This window comes from Zootoca vivipara, chromosome 8 (assembly GCF_965207765.1).
Source record: "Zootoca vivipara chromosome 8, rZooViv2.hap1.1, whole genome shotgun sequence".
Lineage (NCBI taxonomy): Eukaryota > Metazoa > Chordata > Lepidosauria > Squamata > Lacertidae > Zootoca > Zootoca vivipara.
The window spans coordinates 51947861-51975510 of record NC_142591.1 but is presented as its reverse complement, the minus strand read 5'-3'; the positions used below and the strand labels follow the sequence as shown (position 1 = coordinate 51975510).

The 27650-nt window shown below is 43.6% G+C and overlaps 1 protein-coding gene across 5 annotated transcripts in view; it reads left to right on the top strand.

The window, feature by feature from the left end:
• Positions 1 to 2083: 2083 nt before the first annotated feature.
• NSMAF (neutral sphingomyelinase activation associated factor) overlaps positions 2084 to 27650 on the top strand; it is a 39324-nt gene continuing 13757 nt past the window's right edge. Inside the window, exons 1-17 of one of the 5 annotated variants that reach the window (XM_035124773.3) lie at positions 2084 to 2669; positions 14267 to 14365; positions 14470 to 14548; positions 14641 to 14708; positions 14813 to 14849; positions 15858 to 15908; positions 17276 to 17347; positions 18508 to 18555; positions 18648 to 18700; positions 19241 to 19370; positions 21143 to 21214; positions 21788 to 21896; positions 23030 to 23206; positions 25218 to 25297; positions 25907 to 25997; positions 26085 to 26148; positions 26719 to 26770. In XM_035124773.3, coding sequence (XP_034980664.3) covers positions 2614 to 2669; positions 14267 to 14365; positions 14470 to 14548; positions 14641 to 14708; positions 14813 to 14849; positions 15858 to 15908; positions 17276 to 17347; positions 18508 to 18555; positions 18648 to 18700; positions 19241 to 19370; positions 21143 to 21214; positions 21788 to 21896; positions 23030 to 23206; positions 25218 to 25297; positions 25907 to 25997; positions 26085 to 26148; positions 26719 to 26770 — 1338 coding nt within the window. In that variant the 5' untranslated portion in view covers positions 2084 to 2613. Of the gene's footprint in view, positions 2670 to 2833; positions 3196 to 5831; positions 5959 to 14266; positions 14366 to 14469; positions 14549 to 14640; positions 14709 to 14812; positions 14850 to 15857; positions 15909 to 17275; positions 17348 to 18507; positions 18556 to 18647; positions 18701 to 19240; positions 19371 to 21142; positions 21215 to 21787; positions 21897 to 23029; positions 23207 to 25217; positions 25298 to 25906; positions 25998 to 26084; positions 26149 to 26718; positions 26771 to 27650 lie in introns of those variants that run through there. The other 4 variants (XM_088675560.1, XM_060277789.2, XM_088675559.1 and 1 more) reach the window with 4 other exon arrangements.

Here is a 27650-nt window from a genome sequence, read left to right as displayed (position 1 = left end):
ACCCTGCCCAGAATCCTGGAGAGAAACACCCAAGTCAGCGTAATCAGTAATGACATACCGTAGATGAGGGATTTTCAACCTTTTCAGACCCAAATGCACATTTGGGGACCCATTTCTTCATCTTTTACCTTATCGTTGCATAGTGGTTGTGCTCCTGCTGCGACCCAAAGTTATTTATGCCTTTCAAGTGCTACAGTTCCATGGGCTGCATCCAGTTAAAATGTACCTCTGTGCTTGCACAGGTGTTTGGGTGTCTTCAGCATGTACTACTTCACAACATTTCTTTGTTTCCTCCATTGAAATATCAGATAGCGAACATCATGAGGATAGCATATATATCTAGAAAAATCAGTATGTTACAGTATGGTGTGCAGTTGCCATCTTAAGCACGTTTACTCAGATACAAATCATACTGCCTTGTGTTCAGGATTGCGATCTTAGGCTGCAGTCCTGGGCAGACTTACCTGGGAGTAGATCCCATTGAATTTGCTTCCCAGTTAATGCATGTGTGCACATGTGATTGCACTGTCAATATAGCAAAACAAACAAAAACATCACTTTAAAAGGGTTACAGTCTAGATTTGTCTTGTCTCCAATGAGGCATTTGGTTTTCACCAATGCTTCCCTTTTGAAAGTGATTCCATGCAGGACCACACATGGAAATCTTCTTCAAAGATTGGTCATTCACATAACTTTTTAATCAGCAGTCTTGTAGCATCTACAGGGCCTTCTTTGGTGTATGCGCCGCAGGGGTGCAAAGATCCGCCCAGCGCGCCCAAATTAATGTTTATTATGCTTATGTCACTATTATCATTTGATAAATAGCACTCATGCCTGCGCAGCTCCAAAAGGAGGGTTTTTTGTGTGTTTTGTTGTTGTTGTTTAAAACCAGCTTTTCTAAAGAAGACAAAGAACACATTGGGAGTTGGTGTAAAGATTCCATGTGCTTATGGTCATAGGGAGGTGTCTGAAAGATGAGAAGAGTGGGCATTGTGCGCATGCGTGGGAGAGCCATGTCGGGCAGCCTTTCATTGTGGCAGACAGGCGGCACAAGAGCAGTCGTGTCAAAGGTGTCACTGACCCTGCTGCTCCAAAGCAGCTCAATACAGTACGCTTAGGCGACTTCAGCGGCGGGTGCCTGGTGCCCCCCAAAATTCGGCACCCGGGTGCCCTGCACCCTTTGCCACCCCCACCCCCCCCGGTAAAGATGGCCCTGGGCATCATGGACTAAAAATAAATTAATTATGGCGTTTTCTTACATTCATAGGATTGTTTAACATGTGATTCCTCCATCACCAAAGGTTAAAAAGGGAACTGAACTAAAGCCAACAGCAACCCATGATCTCATGGTAATGGATCATGACTGCAAAGAAAAACAAGTAATCTCTGTTTGCAAGGAGACATTTGTCTTCAATTAGCCACTAAGCTAACCAATTTTAATTGCTTAAGAGAACTTGTTTCTGTGGCAGTCAATCCTTAATGAAATGGTTTTATTGAACTAACTTTCTAATTAACTAACTTCAAGATGAAGTACCTGCTCTGTATTTAATTTAAGGACGTTATGTGTTGTAACCATACATGACCACAAGGAGGAGCTCTAAATCTGAGTTTTCCGTGTGTATTCAGCATGCTAACATGTTTTCTTGTAACAGAAGAGTCATTCTATATTAAAAACAAACCAACAAACCGTTGTTGGTTCAAAAGTATGGGTAGTTTAATTATGATCCATGACTGCATGCAACCCACACACCATATTGTAGAATAACAACTTTCCTCCTACCAGAGTAAATTATTTGTGCTCTAGAACAGTGTTTTATGAGTTGTTGATGCAGAAAGAAACTATGAAGAACTAGAGGTCAGTGTTTCCTTGAGGCTGGTTTGTAGCCAGAGCTATGGAAAATACTACATCTGTCTATGAACACATGCCTAGCACACAGGGCACCTGTGGCTCTCCGATGTTGTTGGCCCCCAACCACTGGAAATGCAGTCGCACCACAGACTTGTGTATGGGCAGTGTGACATCAGCAGTTTTGTTTTTGATTCCTTTAAGAACACCGCTAGCTAGCCTGGAATTTGGGCTTTTCACAGCTGCAGCACACTGGGTCAGCATCTTCATTGCGCCATCCACTGCGCCCCCAATGCTCAGCCAGTGCCATTTCAGACCTCATGAACCTATATGCGAAACAGATGTTGTTTTTTGTCCCGACGTGCCTCCCTTTGCGCTCGCAGGATCACTCCCTGCCTCTTCCCAATTGCTCTGGAGACGGCAGCGCTCAAGCCTAAGGTCACTGGCCAGGGCGGAGTGGGAAGACGAGGGCGCAGCGACAGCGTAACGCTGAGAGACCTCCGGCCTGGTTCCCGAGGGCTAAGAGAGAGAGAGCGCAACGCTGTGGCTGCCTTGAAATCCCCGCGCGCGGCCCAGGAGGCGAAGAGGCCCGCCGCGGCCGAGAGAGGGCAGGCGACGCCTGGCAGTAGCCCGAGCCGAGCTCCTGGAACTGCGGCCTCTGCAGTATAAATGGCCGGCCCTGGCGCTGCGCGGGGCCCCTGGCGGTGAGAGCGCGTCGTGCGCGCTACAAAGGAGCTGCACAGCGGAAGCGGAGCCGACTCGCCTCCATGGCCTTCATTCGGAAGCGGCGGCAGGAGCAGGAGCAGCTGTACTCCAAGGAGAGGTGCGTGAAGCGCCCCGGCGGGGCGAGCTTCCTCCCCCGGCCCGTTGTTAGGGAGCGGGGCCGCCCTTCTCAAGCCTGGCGGGGGCAGCTGGGGGGGGGGGAAGTAGCGCGGCGGGAGGCGTAATGCTCTGGCGTAATGCGCGCACCGGCCGGCTGCTCAGAAGCGCCCTGGTAAAGCTCAAGCCGGGCTGGCGAGGGTGGACCCCCCCCCTCCCCGACGCCTGCGAAAGATGAGCCACCTCGGTCCTTTCCCCACGGCTAGGCCTCGCCATCCCAGCCGCTCAGATCATGGGGAGCGACCAAGATGCGAGGGGGCGGCGAGGAGGGCTGCCTCGTTTGGGGGCGAGCGAAAGCGGCCCGGTTGGGCAGAGCTGCGAGGGACGCGTCGCGCCCGCTGGTCCTGCATTGCTGCGAAGGCGGCCCTGCAACGCGGAAGTCGAGCGGGGCGTGTTGGGGGGGGGGGCACCGCAGCGCCTGCTCACTGCCGGTGCCCGGCTCGGCTCCAGAGCTGCAAAGGATGCGCAAGGTGCGGCGAAAGCCATTGGTGGTGGGGCGTTTGCGAGGGCATCGGATGGCGCTGCGTGTTTGGAATAGGCTTCCCTTCTCGCGCGCAAACCCCGGCCGCGTAAAATTCCGCCCACTCGCCTTCGCTTTTTTTCTGCTTACCTACGAGAAAAGAGCAACTTTCTCACTTTCTATCGTTTGGGTGTTCCTGAGTAAAAAGTGTCAGGCCAATAAACTTTTGGTTGTATTTAGCCTACTTGTGTAGCTGGGAGCTTTTGAGTGCTTGTATTGCTCCACCAGGTGTGATAAATTTGGTCACCGGTTTTAGTTTGTGCTAGACCTGACTTCCATAACCGAGACTGCCATGCAAGGAATGTGAAACATTTGAGCATGTGCAGAATGCATTTCTCCTTGTCACTGAGTAGCTGCTGCAACTTGTGTTATAAACTTCATGGCTCACAGACAGGCATTTTTGGGACGAGTGGCACAAATACATTCCCATAGCTGAAACATAGATTGAAACATTAGGCTAAGGACATTTAGTTGTATTGGATATTAACTTTTTCACAAGTGTAAAAATATTTGCCCAATGCTTGTCGGCTGTTCTAGGACCTCATTGCACATACTGGCCAAAACATTGGCATTGATTGTATCCTCTCAACATTTCATGGATGAATAGATGAAACAATTCTTCCTATAGCCCAGAACTTGGGTAGGGCTTTGGTACCGTCTGGTAAGGTCAGGGAGGTGGGTCCATAGTGTGCCCTAGTTGGAGAATGGGGAGTTAGAACCAACCACAGGCCAGGCACAAATGGGTACTTAGGGTTCATACACCTTGTCATTTAACGGGGATAGTAAACTTTATGTACATCCATTGATTCTCCATTCACCTCCAGATCACTGCCTTTCTGCACTTCCCGCTCCCTCCGTCTGGATTTTCTCATATCTGAGATACTATGACAAAAAAAAAAGAATATTAGAATTGTAGAGTTGGAAGGAACCCAAGGGTCCAACTCCCTGCAATGCAGGAATCCTGCCCACAGCCATCCCTGGGTGGGCTTGAAGCACCAGCCTTCTAGTTAACAGTCAGACACACCCACAAGAGGATAGGGTATTTTCTCTTGGATTTAAACCATGTTTTAGAATGATCTTATGTTTATTGTGTTAATATTTATATGACTATATTAATATTTAAAGTTTTGACTCTTGTGTTAATGTTTGTGAACCAGCCACAGGACATGGTTAATGGGCAGTCAGTAGATGTTTAAATAAATGTCGGCTGACGTGGTGGGGCCCTCTTTGTTGCAGTGTCCCGCTTGCCTAATTGGCAGCATATGGTATAATGATAGGGGATTGTAGCATGATATTTTGCATTAGAAAGTTTAATGGGACTTCCAAATCTGCACGCAGTTGTAGTCTTAATTGTGTGTCTCTTTCACTACTATGCAACATTGTTCTGTTCCCAGCGCCAGGTATGTGATTCTGCTTGCCAGTAAGCCCCACTAACTCCCATGGGCGTTATAAACATGCTTTGGTTACAGTATTTAAGATGCAAGGCTTCCAAAGCAGATAGTGTAATTCCAAGTCAGGCTTAATCTATGATGTTTTTCTAAACAAAATAAACTAATAAAAAGGTACAATGGAATAATTTATTCCCTTGCCACACTTTCCTCTTCTCCACTTTTTTTTTAAAAAGCAAGCTTAATATGTTTCATACTTCTGTACAAACTTCAGGTTACCCCAAAGTACAAACATATATCTTAGCTCTTTGTTTAACTGTAAACACATCCTCCATATTTGTATCTTGCATCATGGCTTATTGTATTTTCAATATGACTTTTTGGTTCCTGAAATTCATTTTGATTGTGCAGATAAAATATAACAGATAGACTTCTACAAGGTATGTAGCTAGTTGTGAAAATAGTCAAGATCTAAGGATCCTCAGGCATGCACCTCCAGACAATGGAGACCTCAGGTGCCATCCTGGCGCCCAGGCATATTCACTTGGTTGCAAATGGCTGATAGGTGCAAAATATATTTGGTGCCTGGCGAATTTCAAATGCTCCTTCTATGGTTCGGTGCCTAATGTAAGAAGCACTGTGTAAAGTGATGGGATTTAGAAAGCCCATTCTGTCCCAGGTGATATTGGAACCATTGGAACAAGTCCTGAGAAGGGCCATTTCTGAGAGACTCTTGTCTGAAACTCTGCAACAAAATTATTTTTTTATTTTGCTTAAAGTAGATGCTTAAGTAGATAAATCAATGGTCTGACTCTGTAATCAGCTCCCTAGGATCACATGTACTTCTTACTGACTACTTGAATAGACTGCTGCCCAAACACTCTTCCCTGAATCTGTGCAAACTAAAGGGAAAATCTGTACTCTGGCTGAAGCTGGCATTTTTGTGTTTTTGTTTGTGGGTAATCCCATAGTTGTACTAAAGGGGGATTTTCCACTGCAGGTCACAGTTTGTAGCTTGGGCCTCACTGTTGTGACCTTTGCAAGTGTGGTTTCCCCACCTACGCGGGGAATGCCTTTGTGTGAAGACTCCAGTACTCCCTGCAATTTCTTTCTGAGCAATCATATGCTGGAGAAGGAGGAGGCACTGGTCACATGCAAATGTTTCACAGATGAAGTTTCTGATGCAAAAGCATCTCTGCATTCTTAGCGTCCAGACAGAGGTCACCAGCTGCTCAACCTTAGAATAAATATCACATGGGTATGAGACAGTGGAAATGGTTGAGGAAGAAAAGGATAGGTAGGCTGAAGCTAGGACATTATGAAAAGTAAGTTAACTGTTTGCTTTGGGGGTGGACTATCCTTTTATATGTGTTTAATTTTCTGCATCCAACTCCAGAAGAAAACACTCTATGAGGTGGGGTGAGATTAAAGGTTAGTAGATATCTTCTGGAAAGAGCCATAAGTTATTGACAGTTGTGGGGGTTTTTACATGAAAGATTTTAGGAGTGAAGGAAATTTCTTTCTTATTTTGCTTGAAATCTTACATATCTTAGAGTATAGAAAGTAAAATGCTCTGAGCAGAGTTGCATTTTCTACAATGTATTTCAAGTGTTTGTTACATTTACTGTATGATTGTAGATCCTTACAATAGCTCCCTGCATTACTATCTTCCTATTGCAAGGGTTGTGGGTTGCCTAAGGTCACCAAGTGCCTAAGATGAGATGAGCATTGGCACTGTCTGGCCATTTGTATATCTTTAATGCACATGCGACCTGCAGCAGCCTGTTGCATTGGGGCTAACCGGTTGTGCCCTTTTCCAGAAAGCTCCCTTCCATTCCACACCACCCATCGTTTTTCATTTCCTCCCCTTTAACATCTTATGGCCACTGAACATGCTTAACCCTCCTTATGATATGTGTGTCTGTGTGTCTGTCCCTCCTTAGAAAAACCACTCCAACATATTTTTGTACTTCTGCAAACCTTGGCGTCCCCCAAGCCATGGCATATACCCTACTATTGTGTGGCTGATGCCCACTCAATGAATTAGTCGCTCACAGTATATCCATAACCTAACCTATAATATCTAATGAAGAACTTTCATATCATAAGCATGAAAGGCCATGCAACAACATTTCAGACCTGTGTAAGAATAGTGCCCTTGGAATTAATAGTGTCTGTGTAGCCACAAATGCCTGGAGCGTTGTCCTTTTAACTCCTACTTGGCAAGCTAAATCCGATATTTGAGATTTGCATATGCCTTATATACACACTGTTAACATTTATTTGTTTAGGTGATTTTCTGTGAAGTCTGAATGTGGTTTACAGTAAAACATCCCGAAAAAAATACAACAACAAAAATTCCACACTTTGAAGCAGCATGGAACAATCAGATAAGATGCTCTTAAAACATAAATACATACATTTTTCATAGAATCATAGAGTTGGAAGAGACCACAAGGGCCATCCAGTCCAACCCCCTGCCAAGCAGGAAACACCATCAAAGCATTCTTGACATATGGCTGTCGAGCCTCTGCTTAAATACCTCCAAAGAAGGAGACTCCACCACACTCCTTGGTAGCAAATTCCACTGCCGAACAGCTCTTACTGTCGGGAAGTTCTTCCTAATGTTTAGGTGGGATGTTCTTTCTTGAAGTTTGAATCCATTGCTCCGTGTCCGCTTCTCTGGAACAGCAGAAAACAATCTTTCTCCCTCCTCCATATGACATCCTTTCATATATTTGAACATGGCTATCATATCACCCCTTAACCTTCTCTTCTCCAGGCTAAACATACCCAGCTCCCTAAGCCGTTCCTCATAAGGCATTGTTTCCAGGCCTTTGACCATTTTGGTTGCCCTCTTCTGGACACGTTCCAGCTTGTCTAAAACAATACTAAAACAATAATGTATGAGAGTCCATAATAATTACCAGCAGATTTAAAGAAAGAAAGCAGAGACTACTAGCCCTACCCGTCAAACATGCAAGCCTGCCTTTTGTTAAGTAGCAAACTCAAAATAAAAGGTGGGGCAAAATTACACACTTCCCATCCCTGGTGCTCACTTGCTTTCCCTAGGGACCACTTAAAATCATCATTCCCCCTGATGGTACCCACAAAAACAACAGCAATCAAAGGTAGTGGTGGTACTATAGCCCTTGGTGGAACCCAAAAGAGTTGACTTCATATTAAGAAGTACGGTATACAGCTTGCAGGTAAAGGTGCCTTGAGTTGCTTGCAGTGAGAGCATTTAATAAACAATTGTAATAAATATCACCGAGAAATGTGTTGGTATACAGTTTTTCAGAGTGCATGTGAGCATGCACATACAGGTTCTACCCATGAAAGCTTATACCATAATAAGGCTATTAGTCTAGAATATTATTTTTTTTTGTATTTGCTCTTTATTTGCGGGTGTACGCAGTTTTTTTATATATAATAGGCTACCACACTTTCCCCTCTAAAATCTCTTACATTATCACTAACGATAGATTATCACTACCAGATGGTGTAATTTGTGTTCTGTTTCCTGACAGATTAATCATAATATTTCAAGATCAGGTTGCTGGCGGAGGAAAGTTTTTATATTTGAGCAGAATGAAAATTGGGCAACCGACTGCTTAAAAGAAACAACACAAAAAGTGGTCAACTGCTGAAACCCCTTAATACTTCATGTGCCAATGTGTGGTAATTGGAGGATGACTTGCCGATTGCTGTGACAGTGCAACTTACTGTACCAATGTTTTGAATTAGGATGTGGATCCATGCATCTATAACAGGCATCCCCAACCTGCGGCCCTCCAGATGTTTTGGCCTACAACTCCCATGATCCCTAGCTAACAGGACCAGTGGTCAGGGATGATGGGGATTGTAGTCCCAAACATCTGGAGGGCCAAAGGTTGGGGATGCCTGGTCTATAATATCAAATCCTTGTGAAAGTTGTGCTCCAGTCCAATGTGCAGATTTGTTTTTTACTGTTCCTTTCATGGTATGGAAACAGTGGGTGGAAGACAAGTTTGCTACGTTTTACCTCTGTGCTATCGGGGCCATCATGCCTTTGAATACTGCCTAGTTTGCAGACTTCCCACAAGCATCTGGTTGGCCACTGTGAGAACCGGACGCTGGACTAAATGGGCCATTGGCCTGATTCAGCAGGTTGTTCTGTCCTTGCTTCCTTATGTTCATGCAACTAATGATAGAGAGAGTCAGAACTTCTCAAAGGCCCAAGTACTTGCTGCAGGTAGCCTTATCTCAGTCTACCCTAAATGGTTTTTTTGCTTTGGGTGATTGGTCGTTTAACTGGAAAAGAAAACTTTGAAGTGACCTGGAAATTCTGTAAGTGCAGTGAATACTATCCAGGAAAACATACTTTGTTAAGAGATGGACTTTATTAAATCCATCAAATGGAGTTCTTCGTTTTGTATATTTATGTAACTGATAATATTATGCAGTCATTGTTTCCCTTATGCTTATGGGTTGAATGAAAAATGATTGTGCTGTGCTCAGATAAGCTTGTACTGGTCGTGTACTGCCTGCTGCTTTGCTTCCTGTTTAGAAATCTCAACGGCTTATTCTTTCACGCTGAGTGTTACAGCTGTAGTGCCACTTGTTCCTTAAAAGGCAAAGCACAATGTGTGCGCGCGTGTGTGTGCGTGTGTGTGTGTGTGTGTGCGAGCGCATGCATGCATGCATGCATTCACCAGCCTTGTAAACAGGCCCACAAAACTTAATAGGGTCACATCTATATCACACATTTAAATACATGGCTTCCACCCTTTTCCTGAAAATATATATATTGGGGACCATAATTTACCCCTCACAGATCTACAGTTCCCAACACCCAGCACTATAGTTACTGTAGTTCCCAGGATTCTTTGAAGGAAGCTCTGTGGTTTATATATATGGTATGGATGTGTCCTGCCTTGCAGAACACATGGCAGAAGAGAGATGGAGAGCTCCATCCTTCCTCCAACAGCCTGCTACTTTTCCCTGCTGGGTGCAGAGGAGGGACAAAGTGTTTCGTCCCTTCTTTGCCTATCCATTCACTCGGGCTGCATGAAATTCCTTATTGCCTATGGCTATTGGGTTTGTGCTTTAAATACAAGGTTGGTGTACCTGCACATTTCATCATCCATACCTAATGCCACGAAGAGAAGTTCGGAAATCTATTGTCAAGATGTATGACAAGAAATTGGTAGTATAGAAAGTAAAATTTCCATCATAATCTGCTTTTTTAATAAATAATGTGGCGGTCTGTTCACTAAATCGAGGGAGTTCATCATATTTGTTTTACCTTTCTGATGCACTTCATCTTTCGTAGTATTTTCACCTGGTTCTATAACTTATGTCTTTAAGAAGCCAGAACTGGAATGCAATCTTGAGAATGGCCTTAAGTGCAGGTACCATATATTGGCTCATACTAAACAGCTTTAAAAAGAGAGAATTGGATTTGTCCAATTTTCAGATCTGAAATAATACTTCGTGTTAAATTAGGCCTTAAAAAGGAAGGAGACTTGATGGATGAAGATAATTTCATAATTCACTGAAGCTTTAGAGTCTGCATATTGATTAAACATTTAAATTAAAGCCAAGAGCCCAATCCACAGCCTAGCTTTTATTGAAGTATACCTCGTTTAATTGAGTTTACCTGCAGGCTAAGTAGCACGGTTGGAAATTGGTTCCACTAAAATCCATGCATGTTTTCCATTGGTGTATATCTTGCTTTTAGTCGAAGTAGTTTGGTACAGTTTGGACTTTTGAAACTCAATATGATCAGCATGGGGAGGAGAGGGAGTTGGGAGGAGATCTGGTGTTAGACCAGACTTGGCTAACATCTGCTTACTTGCTTACCTTACCTTCCACCTTTCTGATTCTACAAGCCTTAAGACTAATTCATGTAATCTTGTACTGGTCCGTGTCACATGTTTACTGCCACTTTTATAATAGTTCTGTTATTTGAAATTGGTGTTAATGGGCCTTTCATTGCAAATAATTCCTCTTCTTGCAACAGAATGATATGTCTGTTGATGGAAGCAAATTTAATGAATGATGATCACCGCTTGCAAGATGATAATTCAACTGGTAGTAAGACTTGGTCATTTTAGTGTTTCAGGAACATAAAAATGTAAAGGTACCCCCGCTTGGTCCAGTCGCGGACGACTCTGGGGTTGCGGCGCTCATCTCGCTCTATAGGTCGAGGGAGCCGGCGTTTGTCCGTAGACAGCTTCCGGGTCATGTGGCCAGCATGACTAAGCCACTTCTGGTGAACCAGAGCAGCGCACGGAAACGCCGTTTACCTTCCTGCCGGAGCGGCACTTTGACGTGCTTTCGAACTGCTAGGTTGGCAAGAGCTGGGACCGAACAACGTGAGCTCACCCTGTCACAGGGATTCCAACCGCCAACCTTCTGATCGGCAAGCCCATGGCTCATAGTGCTGAATAATTCCTTAAGTAGTAGAAGAGTTTGGATTTGATATCCCGCTTTATCACTACCCTAAGGAGTCTCAAAGTGGCTAACAATCTCCTTTCCCTTCCTCTCCCACAACAAACCCTCTGTGAGGTGAGTGAGGCTGAGAGACTTCAGAGCAGTGTGACTAGCTCAAGGTCACCCAGCAGCTGCATGTGGAGGAGCGGGGAAGCGAACCCGGTTCATCAGATTATGAGTCCACCGCTCTTAACCACACCACCACACTGGCCCCATTTGATAGGGTGTTTGTTCCCAAGAATCTCAAGAGAGAATAAGAATCTCACCACAGATAAATGGAGGAGCCACTTAGTGATTCTCTGCAAGCTACTCTTCATTACCATGCAATGATTTATTCAGTACTTTACATTGTTATTGTCTTATTCATCTTGTGATTAGAAGTCAGAGAAACTTCAGTCGTATAAACCCATGTTGTTCAATTTCTGCTTTCTCTTGCTCAAATTATCCAAAGCTGAGCTTTGCAGTGTTTATGGGACACTATCTGACCTCTGAGAAGGAAGACAAGAGCAAAGGAGTCAGACAATTCTAACAGCTCTGCAGCCTCTCCTGAGTCAGATGGAATGGAGAGAGGGTGAGGGAGAGGGAGAGAAAGTAAGCGCTGTGTCTGCTCCCAATTTCTTCATATAGATCTTGAATAGCATAGGAGACAGAATGGACCTTTGCAGGGGCTTGCACTAGATGACCTTTGGGATCTCTTCCAACTCTGCAATTCTATGATTCTGGATCCAGAGAATGCCTCTTCAAAGGAAGATGCACCTCTGCCTCTTTCAAGGCAGTGGGAATTACTTCCCACACATGACTGCATTAATTATGGCCTGGGCCCATCCAGTCAAGCCCTTTGTACTAGAAATTACCAGCCATAATGGGAAGAGATCAAAAGGACATATAGTTGGCCTCACTGCTGCACACAGGAGTGTCTTATATTCTCTAAACAAGAAAGAGTTTTGTGGCATCTTAAAGTTTATTATGGCATAAGCTTTCAAGAGTTTTCAGATGCATGAAATGTTATCCTGAGTTATAAGTACCGTGTTTCTCCTAAAATAAGACGTGCCTCTAAAATAAGCCATGGCACGATCTTTTAAAGGCAAAAAAATATAAGACATCCCCCCAAAATAAGACGTGTTGGGGGTACCGGTACCTACCCGACCCAGCGGGAGCCGGCAAACGCAGCAGCGCGCACCGCGCCCCAGCCCAGCGGGAGCCCCAGCACAGCGACGCGCCGAGCTCCGACTGAACGGGCCCCAGGACCCGGCAGCGGGCGGCGCACGAAGCCGCAGCAGCCCCAGCCGTGCCGCACCGCATCAAGCCCAGGGACCTGGCAGCGGGTGGCGCGCGAAGCCGCAACAGCCCCAGCCGCGCCACGCCGCACCGCATCAAGCCCAGGGACCTGGCAGCGGGTGGCGCGCGAAGCCGCAGCAGCCGGCAGCAGCCGGCAGCAGCCGGCAGCAGCCCCAGCCCCAGCCCCAGCCCCAGCCCCAGCCCCAGCCCCAGCCCCAGCGCGCCGCATGAAGCCCAGGGACCCAGCAGCGGGCGGCGCGCGAAGCCGCAGGAGCCGGCAGCAGCCTCAGCCGTGCCGCATGAAGCCCTGGGACCCAGCAGCAGGCTCAGCGGGCGGCGCAAGAAAGCCCCGTACCATACTTAACAATGCTGTACCATGCTTAATAAAAAAATAAGACATCCCCCGAAAATAAGCCGCGATGTGTGTGTTTTTAGAGGAAAAATAAATATAAGACGTGTCTTATTTTAGGAGAAACATGGTATATACAGTCGTATCTTGGAAGTCAAAGAGAATCTGTTCTTGAAGTCCGTTCGATTTCTGAAACATTCAGCTTTCAAAGCGTGGCTTCTGATTGGCTGCAGAAGCCCTGTCGGACATTCGGCTTCCAAAAGAACATTCGAAAACCGGAACACTCACTTCCGGTTTTCGATTGTTCAGGAGCCGAAACGTACGAGTTCTGGGGCGTTTGAGAACCAAGGTACGACTGTACACACAGTTTTGAGCCTGTGTATGTCTGTGTGTGTGGTGGGGGGAGGGAATTGCAAACTGAGGTCAGAGGGCAAGGAAGTGTCTGCACTGCAGTTTTTGCTGCAACAAGCTATAATGTGGCCACCCCTTTGGAAATTGATCTTTCATGTGGCATGAAATATTCGGATACTGACTGTGATGTGTGTGAAGAGTGGCTGTGTTGAAACAATCACATCCCTGCTTAATAAACCATGGCTATCAGCTTTGGCACAAGCCAGAACTTAAATCAGCTTTGCAAACTGAGGTTTAAAATCCTGGCTTTTTCTGAAGCCGCTTAATCAATTTTCCCCAGTTCAGATGAAAAAAGAAACTGGGAACGTGCCTTGTTTGGTTGCTGTGTGCTGCAAAGGAGCAAGGAAGGAGCTGTGCATACAGGCAAAAGCCTTGTGTGTATCTGGACTTTGCAAGCTGCGTTGTGCCCATACATAGCCCTTAAAAACAGATATCAGGATAATAGACTTTCCCCGCCTATGACGATCATAGATAGTGGTTAACTACAAGCTTTTCTTTTACAGACTTGCCTGGCTTAAACTTATATATATATATATAAGGATGGCCCTGCTCCTGTTTTTTGGGGAGCTGCTCTGTTCTCTAGATGCGCCTTTGCCAGCCTGGTACCCTCCAGAATTTTAAAACTGTAACTTCCACCAGCTCCTTCTGAAATGCCGTAGCTGGCTGGGGCTGATGGCAATTATGGCAAAAAGATATCAGGGGAGCGCAAGGCAGCTAATGGTAGTTTGAGGGTCTGAAGTGTATTTTTCCAAGTCTTCATGAGTGGCCAGAGATTGGCTTCCCCCATTAGCAGAGGACTTCACAGTTACAAAGTCCATTGCCTCATGTATAACTCTTATGTGTGTTAACAAATGCATCCAAAACAGATATGCCATTAAAATATAGATTAGCTCTTTCTCTAAAAACATTTTTCTTCTTGTTTGCATGAAAGCTGTGGACAAATTAAATATTTTTCTGAATAATTGGGGTGGGGGGGAACCTGTGCAAAATGGCCAAAAGGCGAGGGATCTTAGAAATTGTAGTTCAACAACACCTGGAAGGTCACAGGTTCCTCCTTTAGTAAAGCGTAAAGTGCTGTGATAGTCAAATGATAATAATTTCCCTTTTATTATTTGCAGGTTTTCCTTGCTACTCCTTAATCTGGAGGAATACTACTTTGAGCAGCATACAGCTAATTACATTTTTAACAAGGATGGAAGGGATGGAAGAGAAAGAAGGTATGATAGCATTTCCATAAAACTGAGAACACTGGAGAAGTTATTGGTGTTACATCTGCTTAGAATTCTACAATAACCTTTAAATGTTTTTTTTAAACTCTTAGGAAAATCAGGGGGTCATTAAAAATCTGCTCAAAATCAGTGATATTTGAACCTGATGAAATAAGCCACCCCATTATTAAAGTAAGTATGGTAGTAACTGATGCCAACGGATTGTGGTCTGCTTCAATTTCAAAACAAAATAATTTAATGTATATTTCTGTAAATTCATATAGATTCCATTGAGAGACTGCATTAAAATAGAAGCACCAGAGGATAGTGATACAAGTGATTTCTATGCAGGGTATGTGGTTTTTTTTAAAAAAGCATTTGTAGAGGATTTTTCCTTTTCTTTTTAGCTTGTGGTTTTAATTGGTGTGGTGATTGGTTTTCACATCTGTGTTTTAGGGCCATCCCTGGACAGATTTCTATTTTATCCAATCAGGTAAGTTCCCCATTCTCCAGAATTTAGTAAAGGGTTAGGTGCAACAGAATCCTAAACTCATTTAGTTTAGGATTCTGTTGTACCTAAGCTCATTTAGTTGAAAATCAGCTTAATTAGGGATTTGCTTGTTGTGTGGCTTAAAAATATATATACATAGTATATTACAATTGCAGTCCATCATGTTAATTTGTCGGGAAATATACCCGTGGCAATGTTTTTAATGATAGGGTGTTAGGTAACATTGACATACAAATGAGTTTATTCTGCTGCTGAATAAACCTGACAGAAAATATATTGGAACAGAGAGATCAGATAAATTGTGGTAGTGAATAATGGGAGGGCACACAGCAGAGTTACAGGTAAGATGACTTATCCAAAAATGCAGTTAATGTAACCATTAAAAGTCTTCTAATACTATGATAACTGAAAAACAAAAATGGTAGGTGGAGGAGATTGATGTGACATTGAGCAGGAGTGTCAGGATGTGGGGGGTTGACATGGAAGTCTTCTGCATGCAAAGCAGTTGCTCCACCCCTCAGCTATGAGCCTTCAAGAGGAAAATAGCCAACTGGCTAACAGCTGTTGAGATGGTCTCTTGACAAGGAAAGGTATGATTTAAAACTTTAAAAAGATAGGTGATGGGAGGTGCATTTCAAGCAATAGGAAGAGAAACATTCAAGGTGGAATAATTAATATACAATATATTTATACCCCGCCCATCTGGCTGGGTTGCCCCAGTTACTCTGGGTGGTTTCCAACACATATAAAAACATTTTTTAAAAAATCAGGTTTGGTAAGTTGGGGAGGGGAATGAGATGTTGAAACACGGATCTAATTTTACGTTACGAAAGAGAAAGATAAGAGAACATTTAAGGACTGAAAACGGTAGCATTTGGGGAACAATGAAGAAAGACAAATACAAAAATTTATTCTAAATATAGTTTTTTTTTTAAAATTCAAAGATACTGTTTCCCAAAAGCACTCTCATTAAACTATCCTCTTTCTTAGGCTTTTCTTACAAAAGAGCAAAATGTCATTGCACCCTTTAAAATGGAAAGAGTGAGTATATATTTACCCTGCTCCTTGCATGCAAATATCTTAATGTCATAAAGCCTATTGCCTTGTTCCTGAAAGAACAGTGGCAGTAAGTTATTTGAGGAAGTTCACTAAAAGAAAGCAAAGACTTGTGTTTGAGCGAGAGAACCCAAATATGTAGCATTAGATGGCACTTGCCTTTCTGAATTTTAATATATTAATTACAATATGAAATTTAAACAGATGCTGGTGCCTTTTTTAAAAAAGTTCTTGGGGAAATAGATGAATGGTGTTTGTAAAGGCATTTGTTTTGTTCACCAAATACTGCAAGCATGAAAAACAGTTTGAAGAAACTAGGGGGCTAGTAAAAACAGCTAATGTAGATCCTATATTGCTGCTCAGGGAAAGGACTAAAAATATTACACTGAAATGTAGAAGGTCAATGTACATGTGACTTGGGTGCCTGCTTTATCTGAATTGAATTCATAGAATTATAGAGTTGGGAGGGACCCCGAGGTCATCTATTCCAACCCCCTGCAATGCAGGAATCTTAACTAAAGTATCCATGATAGATTCCCATCTAACCTCTTCTTAAAAAACCTTCGAATATGTTAGAACCAATTGTAAGGGCAGTTCATGTTACCCACAAGGTGATATTTGTAACTTCCTCATTCTGTCTATTATTGCATGAAGTGCAAAAAGCTGATATGAGTCCCTTGTACATCTTCTCATCGGAAACTTACATTCTCTGACATTTGAATGGTATAGTCAGCTTCATGTCAGGTTACTTGCAAAGGGGTATTTATGCACATTACATCATACGCAACCTTGAGAAAACTCTTGCTTTGCAGTTTATATCCTAATGTGAATAGCCTGAAAATCCTTGGAAGAGAGCAGCCCATAAGTTGCAAATGCAGTGGGTAGCATCACCGCTGTGGAGGTGTAACAAGTGCACAGACCGGAGGACAAACATGATTTTCATTCATACACACACACACACACACACACACACACTCAGACCATTGGTCCATTTAGCTCCGTATTGTCTATGCAGAGATGGCCAAGCTGGTGCCTTCTAGACATAATGGACTGAAACTCCCATTGTTCCCACTGGCATGGCCTGTGGTCATGGGTGATGGAAATTGTAGTCCAGCAACCTCTGGAGTGCAGCATGGGGGTTATCCCTGCTCTGTCTGGAGTGTCAGCATTTCTCCGACCTTTCAGGCAGCAGTCTTTGCAGATTCCTGGGACTTTTTGCATAAAGAGAATGTGCTGGACCACTGAGCTGTAGCCCTTGCCTATTTTAACAGTTGTTTTCCTTTAAAAGTGCGGTGAGTGGGTGTGACCCCTGGGTTTCAGTGTAATTTTTAATGTTCACTTTTCTTTGTTAGGGTAAAACTGAATACCTATTTCAACTGGACGTTGCTGGGAAAGTTGATGATGTTCTGCATACCCTTCACCAGGTGAGAATGCAACTTGACACGATGGCAAATGGCAATTGTGCATTATTTTGGTACCTAAAAAGGAGCATAAAATCCCCTTTGTAGTTTAAAAAAAAATTGAGCAGATAGCTCGTACAGGTGCATATAGTTCCTCCTCAGCAAAGGCTCAAGTTTGTTCTTGTCCATAACCGAATCTTGAACTACAAGCTTTCCTGGTCCAGGAAATGGCCGTAGCTGTCATGCCAGTCTAAGGCTACTTAGGCCTCCAGTGACAGTGCTAGATCCAGAAATTATCTCCAGACTGCAAACCTCCAAGGAGAGTGGGTCCCCATCCAGAATAGGCAGTTGACCAATTTCTTGGAAATGGGGACCACTCAGCCTCAGTACCTCATTTTTGCTAGGATTCAATCTCGGAGAGTTTTCCTGGTCCATCTCACCACTGCATCTAAGGTGCATCCAAGCACTGGCCCATGGACTAGACCAGGGGTGTCCAACAGGTCGATCGCGATCTACTGGTAGATCCCTGGGAGGTTTTGGTAGATTGCGGTAGATCGTTGTCTCCCTTTCCTTAGTGGTGGTAAAACAGAATCCGGCCCCACCCTCTCCTCTATTGTTTCACGATCTCCAGAACGGAAGACGGAGTTTTCTTAGGCTGATTGTTTCCTTAGTGATCTTTTGGTGAGCGACTGTTCTCCTTTCTCACTAATAAAGCTCTGCAACATTGCTCTGAATCCCTAAAAAACGGGACTTTCCTCCCTAAAAAAGCTCAACCACTTTGACCTGAACCCCTGAAAAAATGGGACTTTCCTCCCTATAAAAAGCTGAACAACTTTGACCTGAACTGTGAGTAGATCGCAGTCTCTTAGGAGTTGGCCATCCCTGGACTAGACAGTGTCTCCTGATTCAGATGTTAAAGAGAAATAAAGCTGGGTGTCACCAGCATACCGATGCTGCCTTGCCTTCAAACTTATAATGACTGCTCCCAGAGGCTTCATATAGGTATTAAATAGTGACTTGTGGTTGTGGAGGCAGCTGTTCCACAGACACATGCCTGGAGGTGGAAATGAATCTGATGCAGAAATGCTTTTCTATAGGCCTGACCTATCCATGGGGACTTCAGGTGCATTAGATATATCTAAGAGAACTCTTAATTTAATCTGCTTGCTTTTATTTTAAAACAGCTGTACAGGGCATCTCACCTGGACAAACTGGGGGACCAGGCTGCTATGGTAAATATATACTATGGATGTTGTATTAGTGGAAACTAATGTCTTAGGTTCATGTCCAAAATGTGATTTATTGTTTCCTTTTTTCAAATTAGATAACTGCTATATTGCAGTCACGTTTGGCCAGGACAACATTTGATAAGAACAGGTATGCTTCTTAATATAAATAATTCACATCATTAACATTCCTTGTTTTCGAATTTTATTTCCTGTATTTCGAAACCATCTGTATAGGATGATGTAAGGCAAATAGTGTACTAGCAGCAGGAGTCATCCTTTAATGCTGCCCTAACCAGTTACACCCTAGGAGTTCCCTCTTTCAGGATTTTTTAAGTTCCACAAATTTCTTATGAATGCTGGAGTAAAATAATTCAGTTATTGAGACCAGAGGAAATGTCCAAATATGCCTAAATGTGAAAAATGTGGGACATCCTTGTTGCTTTGTTTTATCCTGAAAGAAGAAAAAATTGTTATTTCAATTTTGCAATGCATTATGTGCTGAGGAGTCTTCAGGTTATTGCAGATTATAAAGGTGAGGTAAAGAGAATTATTATTTGTTAATAGAAATTAGAAAATTGAAGTGAACTTTGTCTTTTAAGAAACACATTAAGAGATGTGAGATAACCCAGCTAACTTTAAGCAGGTTGCCTGTGTTGAACAAAATAATTGTAGTTTGTTCCTCTTCCAGATTTCAAAATGTTTCTGAAATGTTGCATATGGAATGCAAAGCTGAAATGGTCACTCCATTGGTGACTAATCCAGGACTTGTATGCATCACTGATGCAAACTTGTATTTCCAGCCTCTTAATGGCTACCCTGTAAGTAACCTGCACTAAAACTTTACATCCTGCAATTCTTTGAACCATGAGCAAATAATTGTCAAAAGTGTCTCAAAGTGCTTATGTGAGGTTTTCCTATGAGCCACACAAGTGAGCATCAGGGGCAACCTGGATGGATCTCTAGCTTGAGTCTCTGCAGAAGTTTCCAAGTTCTCAGTTCTGTTTCTCCATAATTCCAAATTCACATGCCAATGCTAAATTTCTCCAGTGAAAGCTGTCACTGTGCCCATTTTGAATTTCCAGTTGGGGAATCATACCAGACATTATATTTCAGGTAGAACAAGGGTGGGGAACCTCTGAGCCTCCATATATTGTTGAACTATGCCTCGCATGGATCATTGGCCATGTTGGCTGGCACTGATGGGAGCGAGTTCAACAACATCTGGAGTCTCAAAGCTTCTCCACTATGGAGGCAAATAAGGTGGCTTATTGAAGTTCATCCCTCCTTGTCTCTCCTCCACCCTTTGAATCTTTTTGCAGTGTGCAGAGGTGGGGAATTCTAAACCCCTGACTTTTATTTGAGCTGTGAGTTGGGTTACTACCGGTTGAAGTTAGGATATAGATTTCAGGATCCACTTTGAAATGTCGCATTTTCAGACGCTTCACTAGTGAACATTACCTTCAACTTTTTATTTGTCTGTCGTTGATGTTCACTGATTCAACCAGAATGTTCAAGGAGTTGAGACTGTTAGCAAACTATAAAGTACTACAATTTCTCATAAATGAGGCACACTGTGCTGTCTTGTTATCTTCGTTTTCAAATCAGTATGTGTAGTGAGCTGTTCACTTATTGGGTGTTTAATATTTGCAGTCAGATTTGGAGCTCTGGTCTATGTAAAATGGTGGAAATGGATTCTTAATCCTTAGTCACAAGTTTGATTTCCCCAGCCAACAAACAGCTTATCCATCAAACTATTTCAAGTTCGCCTTTCTTGGAATGCATATAGGTAACCTAGGTAATTAATTACAAAGGCAACTCCTTGGCAACTAATAGGCTTTGATTTTGATTTGATTTTTAAATTCAACTTTTTTTTGCATGTAATATCGGGTCTGGATAACAATGGAATATAGAGGGAAATTCCCAATCCTGTAAAATGGAGAAGGCTTACCTAAGTCCAGGGGTCAGAAGCAGCCCTCAAGGCCTCTCTGCCAGGCCTCTGAGAACTTCCCACACCACACCTACCCCAACAGCACTGCCTTTCTCCCCAGGCCACACCCCTTACCTGTTCTGCTTTGTAGCCTCCTTGGGTCTTTTTGCCTGTCTCAAATGAGTCCTTAAATAGTATTTTCTTGCTTGAACTGGGTAGCTCAATTGGTTAGAGCATGGTGCTGATAACACCAAGGTTTCGGGTTCAATCCTTATACAGGACAGCTGTGCATTCTTACATTACATAGATGATCCTCAGGGTCCCTTCCAGCTCTATGATTCTATAATTAAGGAACTAGGTGCAGTACAAAGCCAAAATTCACATTTGTTGTTCTGCCTAGTTTTGCCTTAGGCCCCACCCACCAATGGCATGTGGCCCAGTGCTGTCAACTTTCCCTTTTTTTGCAGGAAATTCCCTTATTCAGCGCCCTTACTTTCATATCTAGGAGTTGACAGCCCCATAGGATTTCTTATCTTCAAATAAGATAGCTACAATGTGGCCCCCACAAGCTTGAATGGTGGAAAGGCAGCCCTGCCACTACTATAAACAATGCATGTGGAAAATTGTATTACGTATGTTTTTGTTCTGTGTGTTTCATTACAGAAGCCGGTGGTTCAGGTGATGCTGCATAGTGTCAGGCGTATCTATAAAAGAAGGCATGGTCTATTGCCATTGGTAAGATTAAATTTTACTCTTGTCCCTTGGCAGCACAAATGTGCTTCATTGTTTAAACTTGCATCTTGACATTCAAAGAAGAACACTGTTTGTGCCATCCCTCAAACTGTGGCTCCAGTTTGACATTCATGTTGGCTTATCTGTGTCAGCCATATGAGTGGGGGATAGAGGTACCTGGTTACAGTGCAGTTGCTCAGTGGTTAATGGCATAGCAAGTCCTATCGTGGATTAAAACACATCGTATCATGTTGCAACATTCATATCTGCATTGCACATTTCTATAAAAACTATGATAGCTCTTGTGTTGGGCAGAGAAAACTTGACAGAAAAAAATTGAAAGTAGCAACAATTGCCCTCCTAGTAAAAGCATAGTAGGTTTAAAACTACGTTATATGCTACGTTATATTGGTGTATAGGAAATAGTTTGTATTCCTCTGACAACTTCTAATATTATGAGGACAACAACAAAAATACCAGAGGCTTTGTTTGGCCTGAACTATACTGCGCTAGTATCTTGAATTATAAAGCTGCCTGATGAACTTTTTCACTTCTGTCTCTCTCCAATTTTGAAAGGGTCTTGAAGTATTTTGCACTGAGAACAATCTGTGTTCGGACATCTATTTGAAGTTCTACAATACTCAGGACAGAGACAATGCCTATTTCTTCGTGGCAACATATTTAGGTATAAATAACTGTTCTCTTTGGCAAATTGGGATGTGTGAGATAAAGTTTATCTCCTGGTTTGTTTGGTTTTTTGTATAGATTTAAACTTGAGGGCAAGTCAAGTGTGTGTTATTTTGGAATGAAGGTGAAGTTGCAATGAAATTAACGCTAACACGTTGAATTAGAAGTTGTTTTTGGCTTTGTGGAGATCTATAACTGAGAATTCTGAGCACCACCTTAAAGCAGTAATCTGTAGGATAAATAGTAGAAAGCAATTGGGCATTTGCAATTGGTCAAATGCTGCCTTAAGTTGCAAGGTACAGTAAGTGACAGTAATGTGGGTTTCCTAGAGAATTTTGCATTTGATTTTTTTTTAATGCAAGTTAGGGTGGTATGCATCAGAAAATTTTCCAGTGCGAACTGAATTTTTTCCAGTGCATATTACCTTAGAGAATGATAAAAATTAGCATGTTTATTTTACTTCTATTTAGTAAACAAAGCTAAAAACTTTTAATATGAAGCCTGCCTAATATTTATTTGCAGTTGGCATACATTGTTATCCATGAACGTATGAAAGTGGAAAAAAATCCATTACTCATCACTGATAAACCTGTTCCTACATTCAGAACTCCTACTTGTATTGTCCTGCAAGAGTGCTGCCCCGGGCTTCTGTTCCCTCTTGTAGCCTTTTATCCCTCTCTCTTCCATCCTTAAGTATTGCCATCTCAGCCTGTCTGTGACTGCTTTCTTTAGTTCCCATTAAACGCTACTTTGTGAAGCCCTTGCAAAAAAAAATTAAGGGAGTGGAATCGCTGTCCGACAACATATTGTTCTCACTGTCCTGGTTCCTTTCTTCCCTGCCCCCATGTTATCCTTCCCATTTCATAACTGGACGCACCTGCTATAGAAAGATCAGGAAAGACTTATTAGTGAATTTGAGGCAAATTGTTTAATCTGCTCATCTTGGTGGTCAGTGAACAGTTTGTCAGGCCAATGGTCTGCCTTACCTCATGGCTGAAAGCCCTAGATGGCTTGAAGGATAAGTGAAAACTAATGGTGCACCCGTTATGCCCGTTAGGTACGCAATGCTTCCAGAAGAGTCGTTTCAAATGGCATTTATCTCTCCTCTGCTCTCTCTTGTCTGGTGTCTAGAGAATCATGTTACAGAGCACACAGCAGAGAGTTACATGTTACAATGGCAACGAGGGCATATTTCCAATTACCAGTACCTCCTTCACCTCAACAATCTGGCTGATCGGAGCTGCAATGACCTCTCCCAGTATCCCGTCTTTCCATGGATCATAGCTGATTATTCTAGTTCAGAATTGGGTAAGAACCTGTGTAGAAGAACAAGGGCAAGGAGTTGCTAGTTTCTTTCTCAAGAGCAAATGTAGCAGGATGGTGCAGAGCATGCTTCTTGTGAATTCTGATTGTTATGTTGCCAGAGGCTGCATGTTATGTTGCCAGCCTCTTCGTTGCATTGCATTCGTATGTCCATTGTGTCAGTGGTGCATAGTTGCTTGGCATTCAGTGGTTTAGTGTACTTCATATAAGGAATATGCAGGTTGTGTCATAAAAACTTGAAACTGATTCAGTGAAAAGGTGAGGGTCAAATGCTAATGACCATAGTACATGGAGATAAGCAGAATTTGAGTAATCCAATAAATATTGCTGTTCATTCAGCGAGGCTTGCACAAAATCTAGTGGAGTACATGGGCGTGGGCAGGGGGGGGCAATTGCCCCCCCCTAGAAGCAGGGCCACTGGCCAGCCTGCCCCACTGCCCGCCCGGTGCCGTCTCCCTTCTCCCTGGCTGGCTGTGGGGCGGGCGACGGGAAAGCACCAGAGCCGCGCAAAGCGTTTGGCTGGCTTTCCCTCCCTCCGCCCCACAGCCAGCAAGGGAGAAGGGAGACGTCCCTTCTAGCCGGCTGGCTGTGGGGCGGGCGGAGGGAAAGCCAGGCAACTGCTTTGCGCGGCTCTGGGGCTTTCCCTCCACCTGCCCCAGCGATTGCAGAGGGGGAGAAGGGGATCGGAGCAGCCCGATTTCGGGCTGATCCTGGCTCCCCCTCGTTCCTTCCGATCGCGGAGGGGGAGGAGGGAGTCGGAGCAGCCCGATTTCGGGCTGATCCTGGCTCCCCCTCGTCCCTTCCGATCGCGGAGGGGGAGGAGGGAGTCGGAGCAGCCCGATTTCGGGCTGATCCTGGCTCCCCCTCGTCCCTTCCTATCGCGGAGGGGGAGGAGGGAGTCGGAGCAGCCCGATTTCGGGCTGATCCTGGCTCCCCCTCGTCCCTTCCGATCGCGGAGGGGGAGGAGGGAGTCGGAGCAGCCCGATTTCGGGCTGATCCTGGCTCCCCCTCGTCCCTTCCTATCGCGGAGGGGGAGGAGGGAGTCGGAGCAGCCCGATTTCGGGCTGCTCCGATGTGCCCCCGCCCCTTGGCCCCGCCCCTTGGCCCCGCCCCTTGGCCCCCCCTGAATTTCATCCTGGCTACGCCCCTGGTGGAGTATGAGATCATTATCAACAGTTTGGGGATACCTGTGTGTAGAACTTCCAAAGCATGTATGTTAAGCTAAATCTGCCTTTGCCTCAACTTGCTTACCTCAGGAAGAGTAAAACAATGGCTGTCAAACCATTTTTGAGAACTATTAACTTGATTAATATAAATGCTATTTTCAGATTTTGAAGGAAGCATAACTGAGTTTACAATTTCACAGAACTAAAATGAGTGTCTTAATTCTCTGCCTTCCCGATTCGGTAAACTTGAGGCAAACCCAGATGTACACATGCATAGAGCCAAACCACTGAGCGCATGTTTAGCAAAAAGCAGAAGTGTGGGGATCTCCTTTGTTCACTAAATGGAGTATGCTGCGGATGAAAGTGGAATCTGCCCTCTTTCTCCTGCCCCCCTCCCTTTATCTTCAGGTACTCTGCTGCTTCCATCTTTCCTCTCTCTAGACTGGCTCTGATTCCAGGAGTCCATCAACTTGATGGGGTTGAGTGTCTTCAAAAGCAGAGAAACAGGGAGAGAGGGATATTTTTGCTCCCATTCCTCTGCACTCCATTTTGTGGTAAAAGTGGAACCTTATTCTCGGTTCATTGTCAAACCAGTGAGCGAATGTTAGTGAACACATGCGTGTCTTGTTTTGTCCCAATTCCTGCAAAACGAAACTTGCAGTTGTGATTTTAAAAGATTAAGGGCTAATATGAGAAAGTTGGCAGTTGGGTAAGATTTGCCATGGTAGCACTTTTCCACATGCACTGGAAAGGAGAAAAAATATCAGTGGCCGTTGCTATTTAGTTGTTGCAGTATACAGAAGATTAATTCTTTTGAACTCTTTTTGTAGACTTGACAAAGCCAGAAACCTTTCGGGACCTCAGTAAGCCAGTAGGTGCACTAAATAAAGAAAGGCTGGAAAGACTGTTGGTATGTATGCGTTTTCTGTGATTTTATACACTTCGTATTTTTTAAAAAAACACAGTCGATCTAGTGCATTTCTAAATATGGACAGTTATGTTATAATGGATGAGAAATATTTCATGTTTCAGTAAAGTTCACTGTATTTCCTATTGAACTGCAACTTAGTATATAGAATTATTTGGTTCCGACCCTTCCCTTCCCTTGTCTACCCAAAGCAGTTAAACCACCTGTTCCTATCAAACTGCATGGTCTAAACAACATTAAATGTTTGCCCAGTGTTAACATGCTTTGATATTTGCACAAAGAGTGGCAGGATCCACAGAGGCAGCAGATCCGGCCTCCAAGGATGCATCACTCGCTGCTGCTGCTACCACAGTGGCAATAACTGCAACATGTTCCTTGAAGGCTGGATTTGCCACCTCCCACCCCTGTTTCCAGTGTAGATCTTCACACACACCCCTCACACTCCTTCCCTGGCTGGGGACGGCACCATTTTGTGGCTCACCTCAGGCGCCAAATTGTATTGGGCCAGACCTAATTCCCAGCCTCTTAACAAACCACCAAATGAAATTGTCACTGAGCAATTCCCCCCCCCCTCTCTTTCTCTGCTGATAGATACGTTATCGGGAAATGCCAGAACCAAAGTTTATGTATGGGAGCCACTACTCGTCACCAGGTTACGTTCTGTTTTATCTTGTCAGAGTTGGTAAGTCACCTGCCAATGTTCTCCTGAGTTTGTGGTTGTCAAGCTTGACTCATCTGGTGTGATATCTGAACTGTCTTGCTTCCACAGCACCAGAATACATGCTTTGCTTACAAAATGGAAAGTTTGATCACCCCGACAGAATGTTCAACAGGTTTGTTTCTTGTTTTTAATGGCTTTTCTATGTTTTTTTTTTAATTTTTTAATGGCTTTTCTATGTTTTTGTTGAGTATCTAAGTTAGTACATATCAGGAAGGGTAAAATAGCACAGGGGTGAACAATGCCTCATTTGCATGCAGAAGGTCTTGTTTCAATCCTCATCATCTTCAGATAGAAAAGGGAAAGACCTTTGTCTGAATATGCCAGGAAGCCACAGCCTGTCAGTGTGGACAAGTACTAAACAGGATGAACCAGTGACCTCACTCTGTTCCTAACTTTTACTTGAAGGCTGATAAAGCTTATTTTAGTCTCTGCTATGATCTACCCTAATGGGACTATTGTAATCGTTGTATGGATTGGTGTGTGTTTTTTGTGCTGATATATTGTTTTATTTGTGTTTTGATTTTGTAGACTAAATTTTTGTATGGCTCCTAAAAGATTAGCTTATCAGGTGACATAAAATAAATAAATAACCTATTTTGCTACCAAAATCTTGCTCTAAAATAAGACATACGGTATCTGAAACTTTCTATTTTTGTTTTATTCTCCTGCTATTCATATCCAGTATTGCAGAAACCTGGAAGAACTGTTTAGATGGGGCAACAGACTTCAAAGAGGTAAAGAGTCTCCGTTTATGTTAACTGGCTTCCATTATTTTTCTTGCCTACTGAGAGTTTGCAGCATTCCATTTTTTAAAATACAGAATCCAGAAAATAATAATAATAATAATAATTAATAAAATACAGAATCCAGAAACAATTTACAACAAATCAGTTCAGGACCTTATCAGAACCACTGGGAAGGGGCCACAGCTCAGTGGTAGAACGCATGCTTTGAATGCAGAAGGTCCCATGTTAGAAGGATTGGATTATATGGGACCTCTTCATGACTGATCTGTAGTCAGACAATAATACTGGATTACATGGACACGTCCCAATTTGGCAGAACGCATCTGCTTAAACCTGAAACCTGGCAGAGCACCTTCATGATCTCGGTGGTGTCTTTTGACATATCATGTGTAGGCTGCTGTTTATGATAAACCTTCTAGACTACTAGAATCTACTGGATTCTGGTAGATTCACTGGCAAAACCATGCAGGTAACCTGGAATCTATTTTTTAGCTCTGAATGCACTTCCAGAATCTAGGTTAGGAGTCCGCTTATGACCGGGTACGCATGGAGCGCAAACCAGCAGCAATATAAGGGCATCTTGACATCAATTTTTCCTCCGCAATGTGTAGCAGTACTTACCTGTAATGTGGCATCGCTTTATACTTTTCCCTACTGGCTAGTGAACTATGGTGGGAAACTTGTGCAATGTGTCATCAATACGTGTTCCTAAATATTGCAGAGGAGACGGGAAGAACTTGCCAGGGATACAGTCTTTGGCAGCATTGTCATATTTTGCTCACAATCTGAAGTTCCAGTCCATGATTATAAGGTGACCTTTATGCTGAATGGGACCTGATTAGGTTCTGGATGGTGGCCAGTGCTAGTT